Genomic DNA, 26494 nt, shown 5'->3' on the forward strand with positions numbered 1-26494 from the left:
TAGGGAAAGGAATTGAGTGATTTATTGAGTGCTTACTTGGTGCCACGCCATGTGCTAGGTGCTTACCTAAATCAACTCATCAGATCCTCACAACAACCCTGTGAGGTGGGTTTCATAACCCCCACTGTTTATCGATGAGGCTCACAGAGGCCATGCAACTTGCCCAAGATTCTGCAGCTGGTAAAGAATGGAATCTGTGCCTCTGTACTTCCAATGCCTGCTCCAGAAGGAAGGCTTGTGAGGGTGAATTTCTCAAAGTCACTCAAGGCCCTTACTGTAGCGACAGCGTTGGCACCTTCTGTGTCCTCTCTCACCTTGCCCGTGAGCCTTCCAGTGGGTGGGGAAAGAGGCGTGCCTATCAGCGGCCATTCTGTGAACACAGAAGAGAGCTGAGCTGGCCACAGAGAAGATAGTCCAATGATCCTTAAAGTTCAGGCGTGTGGGTTGGAGCCAAAGGGGCCTGTCCCCTGGATATAACTGGAGAGTAGCTCTGAAGAGGAATTCTAGAAGCTGTGGAAAGAAAAAGAGGCAGGATTTTAGCACTATGTCTCTGGACTGTTTGTCTAACTTCAAAGGGTTCTTTTCAGTTTTTTTCTTTTCCTCTATCAATTCCCAGTGTTTTAGCTGTACTCACTGCCTGACATGAGAGGGGCAGGTGTACCTTTGAATCATTTCGTACTAGAATATTAGGGCAAGTCCACTTTGAAGGTATCTAGCCCAATCCTCTCCTATTGTAGAGATCAAGAGATCAACTTTTGTTGCTTCCTATGAACATTCTACAGAACTCTACTTCTTACCTAACCCTATCTAATTTAAAGAAAAAAACCAAAAGCCTGTATTGAATAATGGTAAGTTTCGTAAGACTCCTGACTTTCATTTTTACAGAAAGATGGGTAGGAAAATGAGGCCTGTAAGGCAGAAGTGGAAACATGAGTTGGGAGCAGCCCCAGGCTGCTGTGATCCAGAGGGCAGGTGGGGACCTGCCGCCTCTAACTTACCTGACTGACAATGGAACCTGTGGCAGGTAGAAGTGGCACGACCCTGTAGAGACCACTGCTCTGGCCGTGTCACTTTCAAGAGCAAGTTTTCTGTGCCAGGACTCTTTCCAGTAGTTCTGTGAGAAAAGCGCTGTTTGCTAGCACTGACAGCTACCAAATACCTTACAGCTGCTTCTGAGGGGAAGAGCCTGATGACTCTAATCTACCTCCTCCCAAACAGATGAAGGAGAGCAGACTGGGGTGTGACTTTGTTATTCAGGGGCTAAGGGGCTAGCACCTGTTTTCTTTAGGCCTCCACTTTTTGCTGTACCTTTTGTTGTCAGGGGATTCTGCCAGCTGCCACCTTCCCTGAAAAGCCAAACTGGGGGAAATAAGAGGGCAAATCGTCTATCTCTGATAAAAGAAAGAGAAAGAGAGAGAGAGACTGCTAAATAATTGTACATACAACAGAATCTTAAAATACGCTACACATTTAACTAGTGCTTCACAGCTTAAAATACGCTACACATTTAACTAGTGCTTCACAGCTTAAAATACGCTACACATTTAACTAGTGCTTCAAAACTACCTTTATGTATTTTATCACAATTGCTCCTCACAGCAACCCGGTAAGGTAGACAGAGACATCTTGGTCCTGTCCTTCAGATGAGGAACCTGCTCTTGATGGCAGGTGAATGGCAAGGCTAGAGTCCAGATCTTAGAACCACAGAATCCTAGAGTTAGAAGGTACTCTAACAGCAATAATCCGAGGCATCCTTTTCCCAGAGCATGAATCACCTTATAAAATCTCTGAGATTTCTTTTGGCCCCTGCTTGAACTCTTCCAGTGATGAGTAACTCTCACTACCCATGAACAATCCAGTATCAATACTAAGCTAAAATCCTTCTTGTAACTTTCAGCCATTCAATTTCTGCCCACAAAAACTACACCAAATTAAGTCAAGTTCTAATTCACATTCTTTTTAAAATTTGAAGATATTACATTTGCCCTTTTCTTGCAGATTAAACATTTTCAGTTCTTTCAACTACTTATCATGTGATTACCTAGAACCATGCCTGAAATATATGGTAAATAGTAAGTGTTTATCGAGTCATTTCTCTGGCCCTTTACTATGTCCTGATCCTCCTGTCGAGGGGCTCCTTCCCTTACCTCGAGCGTCCTCCATTTTGTAATCTGTTCATCATTTGTTTATTTAAATAATAGGGAGAAAAGAAACAGTACAGTTTTCGCTTTCCAGGCCACAGAGTTTTCAGAACTATGTGAAACAAAATTAAAATCCTCTAGATGTCAGACATCTTTCAATTTAGTCTGTGATAATGGATTCATTATTTCACTCAACAGACTACATCAGAGCTGCATTTCAAGAAGATAAATCCTTCATTCACTGAGCATCTCCTATAAGTAAGACACAGAATGGATCCCTGTGGAGAGTGGCCATAGAATTAAACAGAAAAATTCTAGTGAAGGCAGGGATAATTTGGGGTCTGACTGGAAGACCCTGCATGAATACATTATCCTGCAGCATAATTTTGCCTGTTAAGAGAAGCAGCACCCATTTTTTGGTTCAATTTTGGGTACCACCAGACTAAAACACATATGTGTCTTCAACAAGGAGTTCAAGAGGAAACTTTGGCTATTTTCAGTTGGTCTTAATTTGGATTGGTGTGAGAGAAAAGCGCTGGTATCAATGTAATGAGACTGTGTCATCCCTAATGATGCAGAATTCAGCCAGCTTCATGCCTCTCATATAAGTGCTGTGCTGGGATGAATAGCAATGAGCTTAAAATTTTGATAACTAAAGAGCCAGGAAATAGATAGTGAATGGTGCAGTACTTTGTGAAAGAAACAACAGTAAATTGCTCCCAATCATAAGGAAATAGGCCTATTAGTTACAGTATTAACCTTACAGCAAGTTTGATGGTAAATAAGTAAAACCAAACATTCAAAACACAATTCCAGAAAAAGAACTGAGGCTAAATTATCCCATTATCACAGACTACATTGAAAACTGTCAGAAGTTTGGCTAATTTGATCATGTTTTCAAGTTGTTCTGAAAACCTCTATGGCCTGAAAAGTAAACAACATAATTTTCTTTTCTCTCTATTGCTTAAACAAAGAAGCATGAAAAACCTATTCTCTCCATATTGCAAATTCCGGTATTTTAGAAAGTGAGCCTCATCAGCAGTTTTCTCATCTTGGGTTTTAGAAAAGGTTGAATTTGGAAAGAGGCGTGTATGTATTAAGGGTTGAGGGCTTGGGGAGTGAGTTGTGATCTCCTCTCTCATAAAATATCTGCACTGTAGCCCGGGCGCGGAGGCTCACGCCTGTAATCCCAGCACTTTGGGAGGCCGAGGCAGGCGGATCACCAGGTCAGGAGATGGAGACGGTGAAACCCCGTCTCTACTAAAAATACCAAAAACATTAGCCGGGCGTGGCGGCGGGCGCCTGTAGTCTCAGCTACTCCGGAGGCTGAGGCAGGAGAATGGCGTGAACCCGGGAGGCGGAGCTTACAATGAGCTGAGATCGCACCACTGCGCTGCACCCTGGGCGACAGAGCAAGACTCTGTCTCAAAAAAGAAAGAGAGAGAGAGAGAAAGAGAGAGAGAGAGAGAGAGAGAGAAGGAAAAAAAAATCTTGCTGAAAGACACTCAGATGTCCTGGGGCTCGTGTCTACTGAACTGCGGTCTGACTGCTCCTCTTTTCTTCCTTTGAAAAACTTATCCTTGCCTTCTCAGATAAATCCAAGAGGGTTCCTGGCGACAGCTGGTCCAACACGCTCAAACGAAGAAAGTAAGGTTTAGAGAGGTTGTATGGTTTGCAAAAAAGTCACGTATTTGATTAGTAGCAAAGCCAGACATAGAAGCCAGGACTTTGGATTCCCAGTCCTGGTCTCTTTCTCATTTACCGTGCTGTCTGCCTCCTGATGTTTGGAAAATATTCCTAAAGTTGGGGATTTTACACCTTCACTTGAATGGTTTTCTTTTTTTTTTTTTTTTTTTTTTTTTGAGACGGTGTCTCACTCTGTCGCCCAGGCTGGAGTGCTGTGGACGGATCTCGGCTCACTGCAAGCTCTGCCTCCCGGGTTCACGCCATTTTCCTGCCTCAGCTTCCTGAGTAGCTGGGACTACAGGCGCCCGCCACCACGCCCGGCTAATTTTTTTTGTATTTTTAGTAGAGACGGGGTTTCACCGTGTTAGTCAGGATGGTCTTGATCTTCTGACCTCGTGAACCGCCCGCCTCGGCCTCCCAAAGTGCTGGGATTACAGGCCTGAGCCACCGCGCCCGGCCGCATGGTTTTCTTTATAGGCAGAGGGAAAAGTACTGATCTTTGGAAGAGTTAGGATGAAAAACTAATAAGATGGGGGTACAGGGTGTTTAGGAGGAAGAATACATAGAGCAAGGCAAAAAAAGTGGGAAAGAAAAAAGGAGGTAATAGGAGAGATAAAAATATGAACAATAAAAGGGAAGAAAACAAGAAACAACTGAAGAGGGAGAAATAAACTGAGAAGACGGAAGAAAACGGACACTTAAGAGCAGCAAACTGGCCAGGTACGCTGGCTCATGCCTGTAATCCTAGCACTTTGAGAGACCAAGGCAGGAGGATCATTTGAGCCCAGGAGTTCGAGAACAACCTGGGCAACATGGGGAGACCTTGTCTCTACAAAAAACATTTAAAAATTAAACGTTATCCAGGCACAGTGACATGTGCCTGTAATCCCTGTTACTTGGGAGGCTGAGGTGGGAGGATCACTTGAACTTTTGGAGGTAGAGGCTGCAGTGAGCTGACATCGTGCCACTGCACTTCATCCTGAGTAACAGAGTGAGGCTCTGTCTCAAGAAAGGAAAGAAAGAAAAAAAAAAAACCAGCAAATGGAGACAATCAAGGACTAAGAAGAAATTGGAGAAGAAAGAAGAGAAAAATAGAACCAAGAAAAGAGAAGAAAACCAAGAAGAACAACATGAGAAAACAGAGCTGCTGTGAGTCGAAGAAAGAGTGTATAGGTGGATGGGCAAGTTGGACCAAGAGGGATCCACAGGTCATAAGGAGCATGCGTGGATGCAGGATGAATGAGTAGGAAGGCGAACAGCTGTGCAGAGGGAAAGGAGTGATCAGAGTGGCCAATGCACACTTAGAGGAACTCAATAAAGTGATCTGGAGTGTTAGACTGATCCTTGGAATTACCTCAAAATCAGGTGAACTATGGGTCTAAGGACGCTGGTAACACAGGAGATTGTAAATTTCATATCTACAAAACCAAATCTCTAACCTTTCATCAGTCACCTCCGGGCCCTCTTTCATCATTTATATAACCTGTTTTTCAGAATAGACAAACATTCACTCATTCATTTCATGTACTCTGGAGACCTTCCTCACTGGGCTAATTTCTCAGGTAATTTATTGGTGCTTTCTAAAGAACAGTGGGAAGCGCCTTTCACATTGGAACAATGGGATTTTCCTTAGGAAATTCAGGCCTACATCATGGTTGGGTGGAGTTACAGAAAAAAAACGTCACAGCATTGTGAGGGGGCTGGGGGAACACGAGAGCAATTTCCCAGAACCACTGGGCACAGACTTTCTTGTAGACTCTCTGGGGAGGGAAATTCTGTGAGGGAAATCCTGCATGCACCGTTAGGCCCTCCAGGATTTATACACATCCTACCTCCCACAGGTGTGGGTGACGGGAAAGCCAGGCTGCCATATACCTGTCTGATCATAGTAACATTTATTCATAGCAGTATCGAGTCCTCTGTCTGTGTGATCAACAAACACATTCTTCACTGGGTGAGAGGAAAGCAAAATGAGGACATTTTCCTCCCTGAGCTATTAGCCCATAATCACAATCCTCTTTAAAATATGCAGTTTTAATAGAGATGCCTGCCCAGTCTAGGCTAAATAACAACTGCTTTCCAGGACGGGCTCTATACCAGGAAAGACAAGCAATCGGAATTAGAACCCTGCCACATTCTTTTTCTTTTAAAATGCATGCCACAAATAAAAGCCCCTTTAACTCCAGCTGTGGCCTCAGCTATTAGAACAAACTTGCAAAAATGCTTAGCAATCTACCTTCCTGGCTCAACTATCAACCAGCCCACTTTCCAAAATGCAATCACAGTTAATAATGAATGAGTTTTTAAAATCCCTTCATGCCTTGCATGCACCCGGAGTGAGTTGCTATCTGCAAAGTTGGGTTAAGGCCACTTTCTGTGAATCCTCTAAGAGGAGATGTTCCACAAATGATTTTTATTTTTTATTTTCCCTAACAAGCTGAGTTAAGGCCAGCCGTTGACAGGAATGTGCGGCAGCTGCCTTCTGAGTACTTACATAGGATCCTGAGCCGGTGGCTGTGCCCATGTTAGTTCTCCCTTCACCTCATGTACTCCCCATCACTCCTATAATCCATAAATGATTCTGATCCTGACACCTCCTCAAAATCCTCCAGCACCAGACTGGTGGAGTCCTCACCCAGGATGCCGCTGTCTGGCCTGGACAACCTGGCCCAGGAAGGAGGTGCAGGAAAGTTGGTGGCAGCTGGAGGGGGAGAACAAGGAGGTGTTTGCTGGAGAGAGGTTGGCGTGGCCTGAGGAGGGGACGCAGCTGGCTCACAGGCTTCCTCATCACCCTTCTCGGACTCTGCTCCTGCATCTGCAGCAGTGGGACCCAGGACATGGTAGAGGCTGGGAAGGCGGATGTCAAAGCGCAGCCCAAACTTAGCAAAGAGCTTGTCATTGAGAGTGTAGAGCTTCTCTGAGATGTCATAACCCAGCAGAGCCGAGAAGAGGCAGGAGATGTATCGCTCTTTGGTCAGAAGAAGATGGAGACTTTTCCGGGGCCAGGAAATGTAGCTACATGAGGTCTCAGCAGTCAGAGTGACCTGAGAGGGGTCAGAAGCAGACAGTAAAGCTTTAAATTAGAAAATGTGTCCATGCTGAGCACAGAGATCATACAGTCACTTGGAAAACAGCTGTACTTGTACTGAAGAAGCTGTGTGGGAGTACCCCTCTATGACCTTGCCTGGAGGAGGTCTAGTAGATGACTTTCACTTGTGTGCACTGATATGGGGGTGTCTAGTATCAGGAGCCCTGGGATCAGCCATTCACTCACTCACCCATCACTTCCTGGAGCCTCAGGTTCCTCACCCATTTTCCTCAGCTCTAATTCTGTGGTTCCATGGCTAATGGTACTAGTGACTGCAGAAGGTTCTGAGTCTTATGATTTTGAGATAGAGAAAGAAAGGGTCTTCTGGTGCTCTGAAGAGTGGTTGAAATGCTGACAACTATTCATGTTAAGACTGAGGAAGGATAAAATATTGGGGTAGGGACACAAAAAGAGCTGGAAAGTTCAGTTTGAGAAAAAGCTTCTGATGAGGTATGCCAAGCTACATCATGTGGAAGAAGCATGGGCCTGGGATTTGGGTCCATGAAATTGCTCTCAACTTGACCACTTCAAGTAACCAAAAGGATCTGATGACTGAAATCAGAAAAAAGGGTGTAGAGGAAGACAAACTCTAAAGGACAGAAAATCAAAGGGCACCCCATTCTCCATTTGTTTATTCATCTAGGAATTTCTGAGCACTCACTATGTGCCCATGATGCAAAGCTAAATTACGCTTGCATGGGAAATAAACAATAACGTGTGCCTGGCATGCAGTAGATGCATGATAAATCCTTGTTACAATAATGATGAGTGGTAAAGCTGGGGTTAAAATGGAAACATGCTTAGGACAGTGCAGGAAAAGGGTGCAGAATCACACAATTTTTAATAATCTAATTGACCCTAATACTTTGGGCTGGCAGAGTTCATGATGTATTTTTGTGGATGGAGACAGTGGAAATGATGATAATGATGTTAGCAGCTAACATTTGTCAAGAGGTGCCAGGCATTGTGTTAAGTAGTTTATATGAATTGTCAAATTGAAGGTAGGGTAGCTTTCCAAACATTCTTTATTAGAGATTATATATAATCCTTTTCATTCCTGCATTGCCTACCAGATCTCCCACTAACCTCCTCTTCCTTCCTTTCTGCTATATCCCTCCCCCACATCCTTTATTCATTTCCTCCTCTCAACTTTTCCCCACTAATTGTTAGCACTGCAATTAGGACGTAAACTACGTTATCGAGGCCAGAAGTGGTTTCGTGTTTCAACTTTACCTCTATCAGTTGTATGATGTCAGATAAATTATGTAATCTCTCTTGCCTCATGAGAAATAATTCTGAAAATAATACAATCTGTCCATGACTAATAGTTCAGCAAATAGTTGTCACAATCTGCCATAGCCTATACCTTAGATGTACTTATGAACAATTCCCAAACAAGAAATGAGTACCAAATATGAAGCAGGTGTGTTTGAGCAAGAGCTAAGCTGAATGTAAATAATGTCCTTAAAGCCAACACAAAGACTGTGAACCTTCTGAGAAATATGCTGTTACTTCTTCCATCTTAAAATAAAACAAAATTGTACAAATAAAAATTCTTTTTCTTGACCTCACTTCCCTGACTAGCTATCACTCCACTAATTTGCTTCCCTTTTTAGCAAAGCTCATAAAGAAAAAAAAAACCTGTTTATACTTACTGTCTCCAATTCCTCTCTTCTCACTCTCTTAAACCGATAAGACTTTGTCCCTAGCAGTCCACAAAGACTGTTCCTGTTAAGGTCACCAATGACCTCTAAGCTGCTGAGTCTGATGGTCACTTTTCATGGCATGCATCAATTTCCCCCTCCTCTTAATACACCTTCTTTTCTTGGTTGCCAGGATGCCATACGCTCCTGGTCCAATCTCATGATTGTTCCTTTTCAAGTTCCTTTGCTGCTTTCTCCTTTTCTCTCCAACTCCTTACCACTAAAGTATCCCAGGACTCCCCTCTTGAACCATTCCCTCTTCCATCCACACTCACTCACTTGGTGAGCTCATCCTATCCAATGGCTTTAAATATCATCTGTATACAACCAACTCCCAAATTTATATCTCAGGCCCAGATCTCATTCCTGAATTCCAGACTTAAATATCCAGTTGCCTATGTAGCATCTCCATCCAAATGTCCACAGATCATCAAACACTGAACTTCCTAGTCCCCCGAAAGCAGCTGTACCTGCAGCTTTCTTTATCTCAGATGACAGCAGCATCACCCATCCAGTTGCTCAGGCCAAAAGCCTTAGAGTCTTCCTTGATCTTCTCTTTCTCTCACATACTATATCCAACCCTTTAGAAAATCCTTTTGGCTGTATCAAGACAATATATGCTATGGCCCTACATAATCTTGCTACCTTGTCACCTCTCCAACTTTCTCTCCTGCTATTCCCTCCCCTTCCTCTCTCCATTCCAGGTCCACTGTCCTCCTTTCTGTGAGTCAAACACCACTGGCCCCACCTCAGGGCCTTTGCACTGGCTCTTTCCTCTGTCTGATATGCTTTTCCCAGATATTCACAGACCTCACCTGTCACCTCTCTCAGGTTTTTGCTCAAATGTTACCTGCTTAACAAGGATTTCCATGACCACCCTATTTAAAATTGCAACCATATCTCCCTTATACTACCCTAGGGTTTTTTTTTTTTTTTTTAACTAGCAGTTATTGTCCTCTAACATATTATATAATTTACTTATTCATTATGCCTATGGCTTTTTGACTCCCTTATGAGAATGTAAATTTCATGAGGGGACCTTCATCTGTTCTGTTCACTGATATATTTCAAGCCCTTTTAACAGTGCCTGGTACATACTAAGTTTTCAATAAATGTAACTGAAGTGAATAAACGAATCAAGGGAAGACAGCCAATGTTGTATATTGCAAAACAACCTAATGTCACTTTCCTCCCCTCCTCTCCCCACCGGAGACGAAGTCTTGCTCTGTCACCCAGGCTGGAATACAGTGGCGTGATCTCAGCTCACTGCAATCTCCAGTTCCTGGGTTCAAGCAATTCTCCTGCCTCAGCCTCTCAAGTAGCTGGGATTATAGGCACCTGCCACTGTGCCTGGCTGATTTTTGTATTTTTAGTAGAGATGGGGTTTCACCATGTTGGCCAGGATGGTTGAATGAAGTAAATGAGATAACCTATGTAAATAGGACTTAAGTCCAGTAAGATAGGATGCAAATTAGAAAAACAGTGATGATTTCTGTGTGATCCCTCCTGTGCTGTGTTCTCGGTGACTAATGAGTGTCACAGTGCTGAACACACAATGCATTCTGACTTAATTGAATTGTTGAGAGGTGTGGTGGAATGCTGATTGATTTGTACTAAGTACAATGTGAATTGTAATTTAGGCTGTCACTGTGGATTGCTCTCAGTCAACAAAGACTATGTAATTGCAAAAGGCAAGGACAGGATGAACTCTAACTTGACATTTGCAAAGAGGAAATGGGACTTTACACAGCCAATAGCAAATGTGTGGCTCTCATTGCTCCCAAAGGAGGTGCACACTAAAAATATAAATGGGAGGAATATGACCGCACCTACATTCCAGGCTGAGAGGCCATGTGGGGTTACAGCCTTTCCTCTTGAGCGTAACTTAGGGGAGGACACCCGGCTTACCTACCACCTGTTCCTCCATGTCAGTGTCAGAAAGAGCCCCGGTCCAGCTGGCTCAGGTCCTGACTCAGCCCTCCTAGAGGTTCTCATGTGCCTGAGAGAGTTCCTGAAGAAGGTTTCTGGGCTAGTTAGGGAGGGTATGTGGAGGGAGGTCAGGTAGGAACATGATGGAAGTGGATCTGCGGCTGGTGGCCCTGGCAGTGGGATCAGGACTGCCTCTCAGGCTCCATTATTATCACAGAGCCAAGTGTCAGGGTGGGGGCGGAAGCAGGCCCTGCCAGGTAGCAATGCCTGTGTGTGTCTGTTCCGGGGTTGGCTCATACGTTGGTTTGAGGGACTCCCTGATAAAAGTAGTAGGAGACACATGGAACCCATGTGCTTCCAGTTTCAGCAAACTATCCAGGCAGGGGAGTCCTTAAAGGGGTGAGTGAGTGTGTGTGCGTGTGTGTGCATACGTGTGCGTGTGTGTGTGTGTGTGTGTGTAAACTGCACTCTTCTGGTGACCCTCCCATTTTAATAAAGAACAGAAATGGTAGATCCAGGCAACTTGGCTTTGTCACTTTCTAGCTGAAGACCCTGGGCAAATTACTTGATGTTTTTGGGTATTAGTTTCCTCAGTTGTTAAATGGGGTAATAATCATATTCAACCCATAGAGTTGTTGTGAGAACCAATGAGGCAATATGATATGTAGTGCCTGCCACATGCTAGCCATTCAATAAGTGAGAGCTACAGAGAAAGTGACCAAAGCCTGAGGGATTGGCAGAGATAAGAAGAGTAGGGGCCAGGCAGCCAGGCACCTGCATTGAAGCATGTATGTGAATGCCCCATGGAGTCCTCTGGGACATCAGCTGCCCAGTGGCAAACCAGTTCAGCAATTTTTTTTTTTTTTTGAGACAGAGTCTTGTTCTGTCACCCAGGCTGGAGTGCAATGGTGAAATCTCAGCTCACTGCAAGCTCCGCTTCCCGGGTTCATGCCATTCTCCTGCCTCAGCCTCCCGAGTAGCTGGGACTACAGGCACCCACCACCATGCCCAGCTATTTTTTTGTATTTTTAGTAGAGATGGGGTTTTATTGTGTTAGCCAGGATGGTCTCGATCTCCTGACCTCGTGATCCTCCCGTCTCAGCCTCCCAAAGTGCTGGGATTACAGGTGTGAGCCACCATGCCCAGCCAGCAATTCTTTACTGAACAGCTGCTGTGCTCCAGGTACTTTCCTTTAGAGTCTGGGAACAGAGAAGGAAAAGCCTAGATTTGTATTTCAAGGAGTTCACGGTACAGAAGACAGAAAGGAGACCAGATTATTAGAACAGAGAGCAAGATGTGCACCAGTTAGCACAAGTAAAAGGACTAGAACAGGCACACAGGAGCGCTAGGCTGTGGGGTGGATGTTGGTGAGGTCAATTCGGGCAGTTTTCACAGAGGAAGTGAGGTGCCGTGGTCTCATCTAGAAAGGGAAATGCATTTCAGAGGGGAGAGTAGGGGCCAAGGCACAGAGCTGCAAAACAATGTGGTGTGTTTAGGTAAGGACTAGTGGTTCAGCATGGCTAGTATGAGCAAAAAATATGAAGGAGGGAGAGCTGGGAATGTGGCTAGAGAGCACTAAAAGGTTTAAGTTACCCTGTAAGGAGTGTGGGTTTTTATCTTGTGGCACTAGGGTCTTCCAGAAGAGTTTAAGCATTCAAGTAACATAGTCTACCCAGGGGCCAGTATCTTCCTACCCTGCCTCACCTATGGCTAGGAGCCCAGGAACTCTTTTCACAGAGGAAGAGTGCCCCGGCCTGTAGCTTTACACTGGCAGTGGTGCAAAGGGCAGATGTGAGAGGGGAAATATGGAGGCACGGATACTGCTGGGCTACAGTGGAGCGGGGTGAGGCGGTGCTGCCACGGGGCTCCCTGTTACCTGGAACACCCCCTCCTCAGAAGGCTGTAGTGATTCCCACTCAGGAGAGTCCATGAACTGGTATGGAAAGATGTAGTGCAGAAACTGCCCATCCTGGCTCACACGAACCCTGGCAAGGGAAGAGAAGAGATCATGTGGGAAAAGGAAAATGGCTCTCCAAGTCACCTATTCTGAAGTTAGGTGTTGCTGATTAACATGAATCTTCCTGTAGAAATACTTTGCCTAAAGCATGGCAAAACCCAAAGCTAGACTAGCCAGCCTAGTTACTGCATGCAAATAGTTCAGAAATGGAACCCATTGAGACTTCCTGAACCCTCATTTTCCTCCTCCTTCTCCTTACTGGTGGTTCTCAATTTCAGGCTGCAGAGTAGAAGCCCCAGGGAAGCTTTTAAAAAAGCACCTAGGCTTGGGCCTTATCCCAGAGCAATGAAACAAGAATCTCTCTAGGTAGGATCTGGATATTATTAGTATTTACATCTCCCCAGTGATTCTAATGTGTAACCAGGATGGAAACTACTGCTCAAGAACTCTGCTGCTGGCCCGGTGTAGTGGCTCACACCTGTAATCCCAGCACTTTGGGAGGCCGAGGCAGGTGGATCACCTGAGGTCAGGAGTTCGAGACCAGCCTGGCCAAGATGGTGAAACCCCATCTCTACTAAAAGTACAAAAATTAGCCAGGCATGGCAGTGGGTGTCTGCAATCCCAGCTACTCAGGAGGCTGAGGCAGGAGAATCACTTGAACTCGGGAGCAGAGGTTGCAGTGAGCCGAGATCACACCACTGCACTCCAGCCTGGGCAAAAGAGCAAACTTCTGTCTCAAAAAAAGAAAAAAGAACGCTGCTACCTATTTAAGTTTACATTTACACTAGTTAAAATTAAACAAAATTAAAAATTCAGTTCCTTACCTAATTGCATTATAGGTGCTCAACAGCCACATATGGCCTGTGACTACCATGTTGTACAACACAGATCTAGAACGCTTCTGTCATCACAGAAAGTTCTGTTGGATGCCGCTGCCCCACAGATTCTCCTTTTTTCCTTCCCATTAGCTACGTGAAGATCCATGCTTACATTTAACCACTTTGTAGACTTTGAAGGAAGTGGCAAGTCCAGTATATGCCAGACTCTGCTAGACACTTTACCAGTGTTCTCTTATATAATGTTCACAACACCTCAAGGTAGATTATTCTTTTCTGTATTTTATAGCTAAGGAAACTGGTGCTCAGAAGGGTTGAGTGGCGAGCTTAAGGTTACATAGCGATCAAGTGGCAGAACTAAAATTCTATGTTCTTGGCACAACACCGTGTTGCCACCCTATTACTAGAGCTTTGGGTAGATGGTAGTGGACTCTCCCAGCATGACCCCTTCCCTGACCTCTCTAACCACAGGTGACAATAATAGCTTGTTTCTTTAGACAACGAGATCCTACGCACCCTATCCAGTTGATGGTCCTAGGGTGAACACCTAACTCAAGCTGAGCCAATCAAACTCCTTCCCTGCGAATTTGGAAATGGAATTGAGTGTAAATCATGCCTTGGATGGGGACAATTATCAGACATTAACAAAACTAACACACTCCTCCCTGAAGGAATTAAAAAAAAATTTTTTTTGTCACATAACTCAGACTTTGAAAAGCATGGGTCCCAACTGGCTATAGAGAAAATAAACTTGAAATCACATAAAATGTCCTAGTAGGACACATTCTTGTTTCTAATACTACCTGAGGCTCAGGTGCATGTCTTTCCTTGAGTTTCATGAGAAATCCTTGTATCTTTTTAAATAAAGACCTTTCCACCTCCCCGCCCCACCCTTCTGTTGGCTAGAGCGGGTTTCTGTCTGCAGCCAGAAATCCTAATTAATATATTTGCTTTAATTTTATGAATATTCTTATCTCACACTACCAACAGGTTAAACAACTGCTCTTGACTTGCCCATGACCGCAGGCTTGGTTTCACAACTTAAGGGGTTAAGAGCCTTACTATTGCTGCTTGCTGCCTTTGTACGCTTGTGGCTGTATGACGATGCCTGAGGACAGGGAATGTATTTCAGATGTGATGCTACATCTGGAAAAATATTAGAATCCAGTATGGGCTTTCTCCTTCCCTCTCAACCCCTGCCCAGAAAACTCAGAGTTCCATCTTTGACCTCTCTTCTAAAGTGAGTTATATCGGGCAATGGGGTGCCTCTATTAGGAAAAGGGGGAAGATCAAAAAGATCTCTAAGGCACACCTTGTTCATTTGGTGGAGATATCCCTCCATTATTTCTGGAGGTTTATTGGCTAAACAGACATTCATGGAGCATCTCCCATGTTCCTGGAGATCTGGGAATGCAGAGATGGATACAATCTGGTCTTTGTCTTTGAGGATTTCACAATTTAGTGGAAGTCACAGGCACATAAATAACTGACTGCAAGTCAATGTGATAGGTGCTATTGTGGAACAGTAACAAAGGAGGGAGAGAGATTGGTTCTCTTTGGGCAGCAGACTTCTTGAAGGAGATGACATTTGAGCTGAATTTTGAGGGATGCAAAGGGTATTGAGAAGCAGATAAACATGGGGATGAACAAAGACCTGGGAAATCCAGAGTGGCAGTCTGTTCTCCAGTAGCTGCTTTCTTCTCTTCCTTAATGGTGCTAGATTTTAACTGGACATATGACTGCAGAGCAAAAATCAACATTTCTCTACTTCCCTGACTGCTAGGCATAGGCATGTGATAAGTCCTGGCCAATGGGATATCAGCACTCCTGAACCTTGCTTTTAATGAATGCCTAGGTATATATGCGTGTGTATAAATTACCAAAGACCATGACCAATTAAAAAACGATTGCACTTATTATTTGACAACCTAAAACTGGAAGACAGGAACACTCTGAATAAATATGTATGGAAGGGGGAAAACAAGGAAAGAAGGAAGCAAGAAAGGAAGGATGAATAAATCAACAAAGGAAACCAAGGAACAAACACACTTGTGTCCCAATAAAAGGGGATCAAAACCTCAGTGAAAAGCTTCCCTAGGAAAGGAAGACAGCAAAAGAGAATGGTGCTGCTGCAGCATCTGTCAGATCCTTAGGCGATTTCAGCCACCCAGGCAAGCCACCAAAGAGTGATGACTATAGAGTGTAGATAGTGTCTAATGGTCTTCATGGCTCGCTGAAGCCATTTTAATTGGAATGCTGTGCCCTTTATCATCTGTCTCTTCTTCCTTCTTGATCTACTGGATGATGGATGATCTTCTCCTATATGAATAGCTTAGATAGTTAGTTGCCTGCTCAGGGGGTTGTATATATGGAAGTTTGTGTTTTGAATTTTATATGAGAGAAACTGTCTAAGTTAAGCTCTGCTTAACAGGGAGACAGACTTTGAGGAAGTCACTTTGCCTCTCTGAGTTTTGAAAGAGATTGGTTTACTTTATTAAAATAAACCAAAATGACTTCTGAAGTTTGAGTGAAGGACTCTAGAGAACAGTGTGCATGTGAGATGGGGAAGTCTGCACAAGAGTCCCCACCTCCTGGCACAAAGTTCTTGTCTGCTGCTTTGAGATGTTTGCTCCCTTACTGCAACCAGCCCAGGGTTCAGTGATTCTCCTTTAAAACTAGAGCTCAGTCATAGACTAGAAGCCTTTTCCCCTATGTCCAGCTCAGCAAAGCTGAGACAGGGTGACATTGAAAGATAACAAAACTCTTACTCCAAACCTTGAAAGGCAAGAAAAAAAATCAAAATTGTCTAATTTCTGACTCGGCCTTTTGATGCTAAGTATACCAGGAAAAGCTACACCAAGGGCAAGCCCCCCTCTCCCCTTCACTGGGAAGTGATCTTATACAAGTCCACAGTAAATCTGTCCCACCTGAACTCTACAGTAACCCTACATGCTTCCAGCAAATGAGCACCCTACACTGGAGGAAGCTCTTCTGCTGGTCTCAATTTCCTCCTTTGAACAGACGAGTTACAACGTCATGGGTCTCATGAATGAGCAAGTTCCCTAAATTGTCTTTAAGCATGGAATATAGGTGCAAACATTTTGGCAATAGTTATATGTATTTGTATTTACACTTATATTTGTTTATAAATAATCACATTGGTTTACACTTTCAGTTCACCAATAAATGAAATGAAATGTACCCCCACAAAATGTCTCCCCTCATAGTTCATTCAACCCAGGACCTCTGAGTTCAAACAAAATCAAAACATATATACATGATATTTCAGGTTCTATAAACGAATACATAAACGTGTATTATTACTATTAGTGGTAGTTGCAGTACAATTAGCATCATTGTCAAACGTTTTTCCCCCATTGTGTGGTTGGCAGTATTATCTGGATTCGATTTGTTTTTTCTTGGAATTGGAGCCTTCTAATTGCCATCTTACCTTTTCTACCACATTCTCCTGGTCTCAAGAAAGCTGGTGGAGTGGGGGTTGTGGGGCTCAAGAGCCACTAGGGCAGTATCAAAAAAATCCACAATTACCTACTAAGTGTGTAGCACAGAGCCCCGTGATATTTTCTCAGAAGATATCCGTGCCCAACATTCACATCCAGGTTGACTGGGCATACACTGATCCTGACTAAGACCATCTCTGCCCATATCCGACTGTCAGCCTTCTCCAAAAGAGGCGGTGCTTCCACACAAGCCTTAATGAGATCAGCATAAGCATCACTTCTCTTCTCCCATTGTTAGGCCCTCAGATTTACAGTACTGTACTTGACTTCTTAGTTTGCAAGAGCCTCAATAGAACAACTGGAAATGGAAAGGTGGGCAAGGGGTATTCACTCTCCCTACCTGGCTGCATACAGGTACCCCAAACACAAGTGGGGCTGTTTCCTCGATGCCTTGGCAGGGAACAGGGATTATGAGAACCACCCCCCTTCCCTGATCTCCCATTTCTAGCATTGTTCCCTGAATAGAGTTGGTGCTTAGCAAATGTTGAATTTGAATAAGGAACAGATTAACCTTACTGAAATGCTAGTTTTTCAAAGCTTACAGAGATACTGCTGCAGCTTAGGCATGACACACTGATATGTGTGTGGTGGTGGCAGAGGGGTTCTTTAAGGCCCAGGCTCAAGACACACACACTGCACACCTTCCAGCAGCAAGGGCACACACAACCATTCTTGCCAACCAAGATGCCTCACCAGCTGGTTTCTTCTTGGAAAATGCCAAGAAAGAGGAAGCAACCTCACTCTTAGAAAAATCTATTTTGGTTTGTTTGACTTGTCACATCCTTCCCTCAATGGAATGGGACATGAAATGGAAAGGGACACACTAGGAAATGAGAAGTGTGGGCAGGGGAAAGAAATTCTGGGCAATGGACAGAGTAGCTTACCGGCCAGAGAGCAGCAGGGACAGGCGGTTGATGGGTGTCTCACCCTCCACGGCATAGGTCTGTTCAGTGGCCAGAGTTAAGACCTGTTTCTCGCAGCAGTGAACAATCTCCTTGTATGTCTGTAGGGGCACCTGCAGGGGCAGGCACAGCGTCTTGTAGAGGAGGTCAAACTCCTCAGCGAGGGTGTCCTCACGCAGGCGGTATACCAGGTGTGCCAGCTGGAGCAGGCAGACCACGGCTAGCAGGAAGCTCCAAAGAACAATGTCCAGGCCACAGGCACTGAACCAGCCCCACAGCACACAGCACAGGTAACCTGCACTCAGGAAGCCAAAAAAATAGAAACATCCATACACCCCACTGCCCCCCATGAAGCCCAGGAGTAAGAGGCAGTTGGCTAAATGGTAGACAGCCCCTTCCACATCCTGCTTCCAGCTAATGCACGCTGAAGCCTGCAAGAGAAGCTGGCCCGCTCTGCTGCTGTTGGCGCTCATCTTTGGGGCCTCTCAAAGCCTCACTGGGCTCTAATATGTCCTCACATAGGAAATTCAGAAAATGAATGAATCCGTCCGTTCAGGGTTCTTCTCACCTCCAGCTTCTCACCACCAACTCCACCTTTCCTAGAAGGAATGCTTCCAGTGGCTTTGGGAAGGAGTGATGGAACATAGTATACTTCATGGAGAATTTCAAAATCTCTCTCTCTCTCTCTCTCCCCCCTCCCTCAACCTCTCCCCCTCCCCGCCCCCCCCACCCCACCCCCACCTCAGCAAGGCTCTGGCTCTCCCTGCAGAACTCTGGCAAACTTCCTTGGTTCCATGTTTCTTAGGACAGTCTTCAAATTTGGTTCTTAGCAGAAAAACCTAAATAGTCCCAAGGGAAAGTAGCACTACAGGACCGAAAAGCCCAGCAGTGTGGGATGACGCGGCCACATCCTGCTCTCTGTTTTTCCCAAGCAGAATGAGGAGAGCCAGCATGGGAGGCACACTTGTGTTCCATTTGGAATGTGTTCTCTCTTGGCACCGGAAGAAAGGGTGACCCCAGATGGATACCATGTTTGGAATTGGAATCCAAGAGGTACTGGCAGTGAGAAAAAACAGGCCAGGCACAGACAGCCTGGCAGAGCACTTAACATACCTCCCAGAGGACGCGATAAGGCCTCAGGGTGAGAGAGGCAGACAAGGAGAGAGAAAGGAAAAGTGAGCACAGAATTCACCTCAACGCTTCAGGTAGGAAACTGTCCCCAGCTCCCTGTAGGGAGAACCAGACAGTGCTCCTGAGTGAGAACACATCAGAGTAGGAAAGTGTGGGACTATTATCAGAAAAAGTCCTAACAGTGAAAGCTGGAAAAACCCCTGAAGGCCTTTATTAAGTCACACTGCAAGTATCATTACATATTTATTTGACATCCATTTAGCAAAAGTAGCTATGTAAAGCGGCTTTTTGAATTCTAAGCTGGCCTTTCCCCTGCATATATCTGGATCTGGTAATAGTAAACAAATAATAATACATTGCCCAGATCATCATCCCACCCACTCCAGTGTTTCCAAATTATAATTCCCACCTATTAAACACCCATGAAGTACCAAACCTAGATTAGGCATTTTATACACTTATAAGTTAGTTGTGACAACAACCCTTCAAAATAAATACTATTCTCCTTCTAGATCTAGAAGAAACTGAGGCTCAGAGAGGTAACAAGCTCCCACAGATAGTAAGTGGCAGAGCCAGGATTTGAACCCAAGTCTATCAAACTTAATACTCTGTCCCAAGGGGTTTGCCAGTAAGTGGAAGTACAGTACTAGATCCATGACTCCCAACTCCTCACTTCTATGAAGTCTGACAATTTTCAAGGAACTTCTGGTTGAACCCAGGAATCTACTTTGGGCTGCCAAGAGATAAAGCTGGAGCATGCAAACATTAAGCTAAGAAATGTTGGCTGGGCGCAGTGGCTCACGCCTGTAATCCCACACTTTGGGAGGCCAAGGCGGGTGGATCACCTGAGGTCAGGAGTTCGAGACCAGCCTGGCCAACATGGTGGAAACCCTGTCTCTACTAAAAATATAAAAATTAGCTGGGCGTGGTGGCAGGTGCCTGTAGTTTCAGCTACTGGGGAGGCTGAGGCACGAGAATCTCTTGAACCTGGGAGGCAGAGGCTGTGGTGAGCCAAAATTTTGCCACTGCATTCCAGCCTGGGTGACAGAGCAAGATTCTGTCTCAAAAGGAAGGAAGGAAGGAAGGAAGGGAGGGAGGGAGGGAGGGAGAAGAGAAAGAAAGGTGACTCTATGGATTCCAAATGACTCCTTGATTCTTCCTCCCTGCTGCTAGGTCAGTACTTACTACCATTACTCCTATTGCCCCTGAAGTGCAGGTGGGGCGCTCAGTAACCTCCCAGAACTAATCAAACACTCAATCCATAAGGACTTTTACTATGCTGTTATAACTTGATAAAAATTTAAGAGAAATGAGAAATTGTCAAATATGGATGTTTTCACTCAACAAATATTTATTGAGTGCCTTTTATGAGCTAAGCACTTGGGGATCAAAGATCCTCAAGAGAAACTTTCACCGTTAGGGTAAAGAGACCTCAAAAAACAAAGGCAGTTCAGTGTGTGAAGCGCAACAACCAAGTTAAGTTTGAAGGATGGTGGCAGCCTAGAAAGAAGGGTGGCATCAGGGAGGGAAGATGCAAAGAAGGGCTGGCCTCTAATTTAAAGGTTTAGAGGTTGAATTCACCAGGCAGGTAGAGGGAGAACAGCATTTCTAGTGGCAAGAACAGCAGAAGCACGGGCACAGAGGTACGAAAATGCACGGCATATTGAAGGAAGCCATTTTTTTCTTAACCTAATTAAAATCATCTGACTAACAAATATATACCGTATTTCCTCCTTTCTAAAGTTAAGAGGAAAAAAATCAGTAAAGGAAAGAGCTGGAGTGTCTGGAGAAGAAATGTCATTGAGTCCACTTCATGGACATGATTTGGACCCCTGAAGTCATTTGAACAGTGGGGTTTGGGGATTTCCATATACTGTTTTTATGTCACTTGCCTGCCTCCCAAACAACCCCCCTACTTTAACAAGCAGCAGCTGCTCATCCTTCTACCACAGACATGCAGGCCCTGAGCTTCCAGAGTAGCTGTCCCTGCCAGCTGTAAGCAGGGAAGTCAGAAGCATAGAAATGGAGAAGCAACCAAGGCTCTGCCCAAGATAGAATTTCAAAGCAGCTCATCTTTCTCAGGAGACCCGCCAGAGGTTGGCCCTGACCCATTAAAGAGACAGGCAGACCCATTAACTCTATGGTTCACTTGTCCTGCTGCCCAGACTGCACTCAGCCTGCTTTCCTGCCAATCCACGTATGTGCTGTCTCAGCAGAGGGGACTAACATTTACCAAGAAACTATTGTTTTCTCATGTTATCTTACTATACCTATTTTTTGTTTTAATAGAAGAAGCAGGCTCAGAGAGGCTAAGGAACTTGCCCAAGGCCACAAAGCTAGTCAGTCTGTGAATAAGGATTAAAGCCCAGGTCAGTGTGTATCTGAATTGTATATTCTTTACAATATATTAATAGCATCCTACCAGGTACTTTAGGGAGTTTACATGTCTGCATATACAAGCTTATCTATTGCTGCTGGAAATTTGAGTACATTGCTAGGGTGGCATACATGTCAGAGAATCATGGGTGCAAAAACCCCACACGTGGCCTGCAGTAATAGTGACACTGATGCCCACAGGATAGGACCTGTGATTAGAACACAACAATGAAAAGTTGTGTCTTGTTTAAGTCCAGATCTGATAGAAAAGGAAAGAAAAAATGTATTATCTGTCAAAATGGTATGTTCTTATAAGGAAATACACAAACATGAAGGTAGAACACAATAAAAAACATCTGGGAAAGAAAAAAGGAAAGAAACAGAAGTTTTCTCATTTGTTGAGTTGATTCAATTCAGTAGGTATTTATTCAGGACAAACTATGTGTTCCAAGAACAGGGGATATAAAGATGAATAAGATAATTAACCCTTCAAGAAACTTTCAGTCTATCCCGGATACTGACCCAGAAATTGTAATCCAATAAAACAAGTGTACCTAGGATTCAAAGAAAAAACACTGATGAGGGAGCAAATAATTCAATGCATAGGGACTTTTAATATACTGCTATAACCTAACTAAAATTCATGAGGTTGGGACATGATGGCTCATGTCTGTAATCCTAGTATTTTGGGAAGCTGAGGTGGGAGGACCACTTGTGCCCAGGAGTTTGAGACCAGCCTAGGTAACGTAGTGAGACCCCTGTCTCTTAAAAAAAAATATTTTTTTCATGAGAAGACATCACAGGGAAGGTGACTTTTAATCTGGTCTAAAAAGTTTTCCCCAGCTAGAGGAGGGCATTCCAAGAAGAAAGAACAGATTATAAAGTCAATTCCAGAAGTAAAATAAAATATGTGGCATATTCTGGTAACAGAGAACAGCTTGTTGTAGGTGAACAAAAGGAGCAGCAGACAAGGAGCAGGTGAGACAGGCTGGGGCCAGCTTGTGAAGTCAGCAGAGTCAACAAGTGTGGTCATGAACTCAGCCTGGTCTTCAAACTGTTACTGGTCCATGCTGATTCACGCTGGGGTAAGGACAGAAATTGTGAGAGTTTAGACATTTTTTATAGCAATCTCACAGAGAAACTATGGCCTTTGAACAAAAATTCTGGGTTTGTATAGTATATTTTAAAATCTGTATGGGTTTATTTCATTTTCCTGGTGTTGGTCTGTGATGAATTGAGGGGAAAAAAGCTGGTTCTTCACCACATACAGTTTGAGAAACACTGAGCTTGAGGCTAACACTTTCCTAGTATGGATACTAAAATAAAACAGAGGCATAATTTTATGCTCTAGACACACAGTGTCCAGCTGAACTTAAGCAGACACTATTGGTTGACTTCCATAGCCATTTCCCCTTTTTCTTTAGTTTATGCAAATCTAGTTTTGCTTGGGCAATATGTTAAGGAAGGTGGGCTTTTCCCCAGGTTGCCAGAGCCTGATCTAAGATTGGTTGAAGCCAAGCACAGTATCTCATTCCCCTTGGTAGTGACTGGCACAAAAGCAGACATGTGAGCAATGAGATGTAAGAGAAAGTATGTGGGGGAGCTTCTGGGAAAAAGCATACTCCCTGATAGACAGCAGGCCTACCTTTCATCCAGGCTCGAACAGTTGTGTGATGATGTAATGCTTGAAGTTACCATAGTCATGAGAGATGATATGCCTAAGGATGAGAAAGATAAAGAGCAGAAAAATAGAACAAGCCTAGGTTTTTTGTTTGCTTGCTTTTTTAAGACAGGGCCTTGCTTTGTCAGCCAGGCTGGAATGCAGTGGCGCAATCACGGCTCACCGCAGCCTCAGTCCTCTGGGTTCAAGTGATCTTCTCACCTCAGCCTCCCAAGTAACTGAAACTACAGGCATGTACTACCATGCCCAGCTAATGTTTTTATTTTCTGTACCGACAGGTTCTCACTGCATTGCTCAGGCCAGTCTTGAACTCCAGGATTCAAGCGATCCTCTGGCCTTGGTCTCCCAAAGTGCTGGCATTACAGGCATGAACCACGACGCTCGGCCAAGGCTAAGTTCTTGAAAGCACCACTGAGCCACTGTCTCAAACCTGGAGCTTTTAATTTCTAAACTTCCTAACAGGGAGATAAATTACTTTTCTATATTGCTTGCGTCAGCATAGTTGGGTATTCTAGTGCTTGCTTTTGAAAGCATCCTAATTCAGATCTCCCTAAGGACAACTCTTCAGGGAACAGTTCTTTGAACATCTGCTAATTGTCTTATTCTATAAAAACTGAACATCAGAATTATGCTCTACCAATAATTTTCCTTCTAAAGTTTGAGTAAACTACGAGAGGAATTCCTCCTACAAACTCAATTTGACCGTTCAGGGTGACCTGTTAGGTGAACAAGATGGTGCAGTGGAAATCTGGTTGTCTATTCAATATCCAATTACCTCTTCCTCAATTGTGACAGAATTTGTTTTGTCCAGATATCAAACCTGCACATGGATCTAAGCGGGGGTGGGGCGGAGGTGGGGAATCTTGTGTAAGCCAATCAGCATAAGGTATTCCGTTGCTAACTATTACTGGTCCGTAAAAATACATATAACCTAATTTGTCTCAATCAGACTTTAGAAAAGTGACTAAGAGTCCATGCCCAGGAAATGGTTTCTCTCTCTTCTGCTGCATTTGAACAAGAAAGCACATGATGGGCTTCATCAGCCCTGGACGAGAAAGCTCTGAGATGAAAATAACTTGAGTCTTGGATGAAATTAGTGATCCTATGATATCATCACATTTAGAGCTGACTCTAACTGGACTTCCAGCTACGTGAGTTTTCCTTAAGAGGATTTTCTATTACTTGCTATCAAAAGCACCATAATCAACACAGACAGAACATCTAGCACTTTTTAATACCTAAAGAAATAAATACTGGGCATAATCACACATGCACTTTAGGAAAGCATCTTGGAATATCCATCATACCACTGAGCATTCAACTTCATATTTCTATGGTTTATATATATATATCCACTAGACTATAAGCTCTCTGAGGGAAGAGTCTATGTCTTACTACTCTTTACTACTCTGTATAGTTGGCATATAGTATGTCCTCAGCAAGTGATGAATCAAACAGCCTCTCATCTTGAAAAAAGTATGTCTGATTCACACATGAATTATCAACACTAGGGCTGTTACCTGCAAATAACAGGCCTTCACTAAGTATGCATTAAATGAATTTATAACTACAAATACATGATGTTTATACTGGATAACTAGTACACCAAAGAATACTGGGCTTCAACTTACATCACAGGTTACCAGCTATTGGATCAGGGTGATTTTCTTAACCTCTCCGAGCACCTATCCTCACCTGTAAAATGAGGATCATGGTTTTTCCATCACATCACAGATCACATTAGACCTGTGAAAGACGTAGTAATCCCAAGATAGGCCTCACTTAAGGATATGATCCTGTTTTCATCAACCTTCAAGTTAAACATTTCAAGGTTAGACAAAGAGGGGACTAGAAAGAATAGTGTGAATATATCCGCATTGAGTTTAGTCATTATTGTGAAGAGCAAAGGCTTAGCAAAGAGGTGCATTAGAATGTGGTTGTTACCCACTAGGAGGCCAAGTTCTTCATTTTTCCAGTTACTGTGGTGATGCCTCTTATCATTATTATGGAAATGCTGCACATCATCTTTGGGAAGACTCAAGCACTAGGAAAGGGTGGGCAGAGGGTCTTGTGAGATGTACTTTTAAGTGTTGCAGAGGCCAAAAAGGGTGCTTTCAGGTCCTTTACAAATCAGGCAAGCATACCAAACTGGCAAGTTTTAAAAAATTGTGTTGCTCAGAGATTAGGGAAATCAGTGCTCTGAGACACTAAGGTGCAAATGCGTATTTTTTTCCTAGAGATCATTTGGGGGCAGTCCTCACTCAAAGCCTTGAAAACATGCATGGCCTCTGGCCCCTCCTTAGCTGAGTGATTAGTAAAGGACACTTGTAAAGACTTTCCATAAGGAGACTTCTATTGCAGTGTTACCAGAGTAGCCAAAAGAAAAAAAAAAGTAAAAGGTGTATATACACACACACACACACACACAGAGAGAGAGGGGAGAGGGAGGGAGGCAGGGAAGGAGGGAGGGAGGGAGGGAGGGAGAGAGGGAGAGAGGGAGGGAGAGAGAGAGAGAGAGGGAAGGAGGGAGGGAGGGAGGGAGACAGAGAGAGAGAGAGAGAATGCTATTGAAGAGAGGTTCTATTGTAGACTGGTGGGATTTCAGGATATTTCTTCCTTATAATGTTTCCATTAAAGCAACCAACAAAATAAAACAAAACTTCAGAATTTAGGTTATCTGACATACATCCTGTTCCAGACTGAGATCCAATTCCTAGAATGGCATCTGACATACAGAAGACACTCTATATGAAGTATTTGTTTAATGAATGAATGTCCAAATGTGCAAAAAGAAAAAACAGGGTATTGGTTAAATTATGGTTAAGTCACAGATGAATTTATACAGTTAATACAAATGACACTATAGACCTATACTCACTGATGGTAAAATACATTAGGGGCAAAACATGATGTTATAACTTCATTAAAAATATATAGCACAGAAAAAATTTTATTTTTGTTTTAAAACATACATAAAGGCATAGGAAAAGTCTGGACTAGTATACATTAGAAATCAACAACGGATGATAAGGTTATTGATTTTTTTGTTTTATTTTTTGTAGTTCCAGGACATATTCAAGCAGAGTTTGGATAATCATATGCCAAAGATCTGTATTGGGTGGGAAGTTGGTTCATACCTGTCTTAATTGTCCAAGATTCTATTCTTCACGTAGATTATGTCTGTAAATCATAAAGTGCTTACTAAAGTATATCCAAATGAATATTCAAGTAAAAATATAAACAAAATAAGAGAATGCTAATAACAGTGCCAAATACTGTGTATACATCATTTTTAATTAGTACTTCCCATCCTGTAAGTTAGGTATTACTTCTATACCTGCTTTTTGGTTTTTTTTTTTTTTTTTTTTTTCCAGCTGAGAAAGAGACCCAAAAAAGCTATCCCTTGCTTGAGGTCACATAGTCAGCTATTGAACCTAAGTCTGTCATACATCAAAGCCATGCTCTTAATGAATTAGGAAAGAATCTTAAGGAATCATCTGATTCAGCTCCTTATTTTATAAAGGAGAGACTTTTTCCATCACA

At 43.6% G+C, this 26494-nt stretch overlaps 1 protein-coding gene across 3 annotated transcripts; it reads right to left on the reverse strand.

The window, feature by feature from the left end:
• Positions 1 to 18460, reverse strand: POPDC2 (popeye domain cAMP effector 2). Of its 3 annotated transcripts, none has more exons than XM_007985695.3 (4): positions 17746 to 18460; positions 12424 to 12532; positions 6463 to 6871; positions 1 to 510 (listed from the first exon to the last, which is right to left on the reverse strand). In XM_007985695.3, the coding sequence occupies exons 1-4, from the start codon at positions 18234 to 18236 to the stop codon at positions 425 to 427; spliced, it is 1095 nt and encodes a 364-aa protein (XP_007983886.2). In that variant the 5' UTR covers positions 18237 to 18460; the 3' UTR covers positions 1 to 424. The 3 variants fall into 3 exon arrangements, with proteins under 3 accessions (XP_007983886.2, XP_037859299.2, XP_007983884.2); XM_038003371.2 differs by having other exon boundaries at positions 1 to 1391; XM_007985693.3 differs by having other exon boundaries at positions 6322 to 6871.
• Between the last annotated feature and the right edge of the window lie 8034 nt (positions 18461 to 26494).

The sequence above is a fragment of the Chlorocebus sabaeus genome, chromosome 22 (genome assembly GCF_047675955.1).
Source record: "Chlorocebus sabaeus isolate Y175 chromosome 22, mChlSab1.0.hap1, whole genome shotgun sequence".
Taxonomy (NCBI): domain Eukaryota; kingdom Metazoa; phylum Chordata; class Mammalia; order Primates; family Cercopithecidae; genus Chlorocebus; species Chlorocebus sabaeus.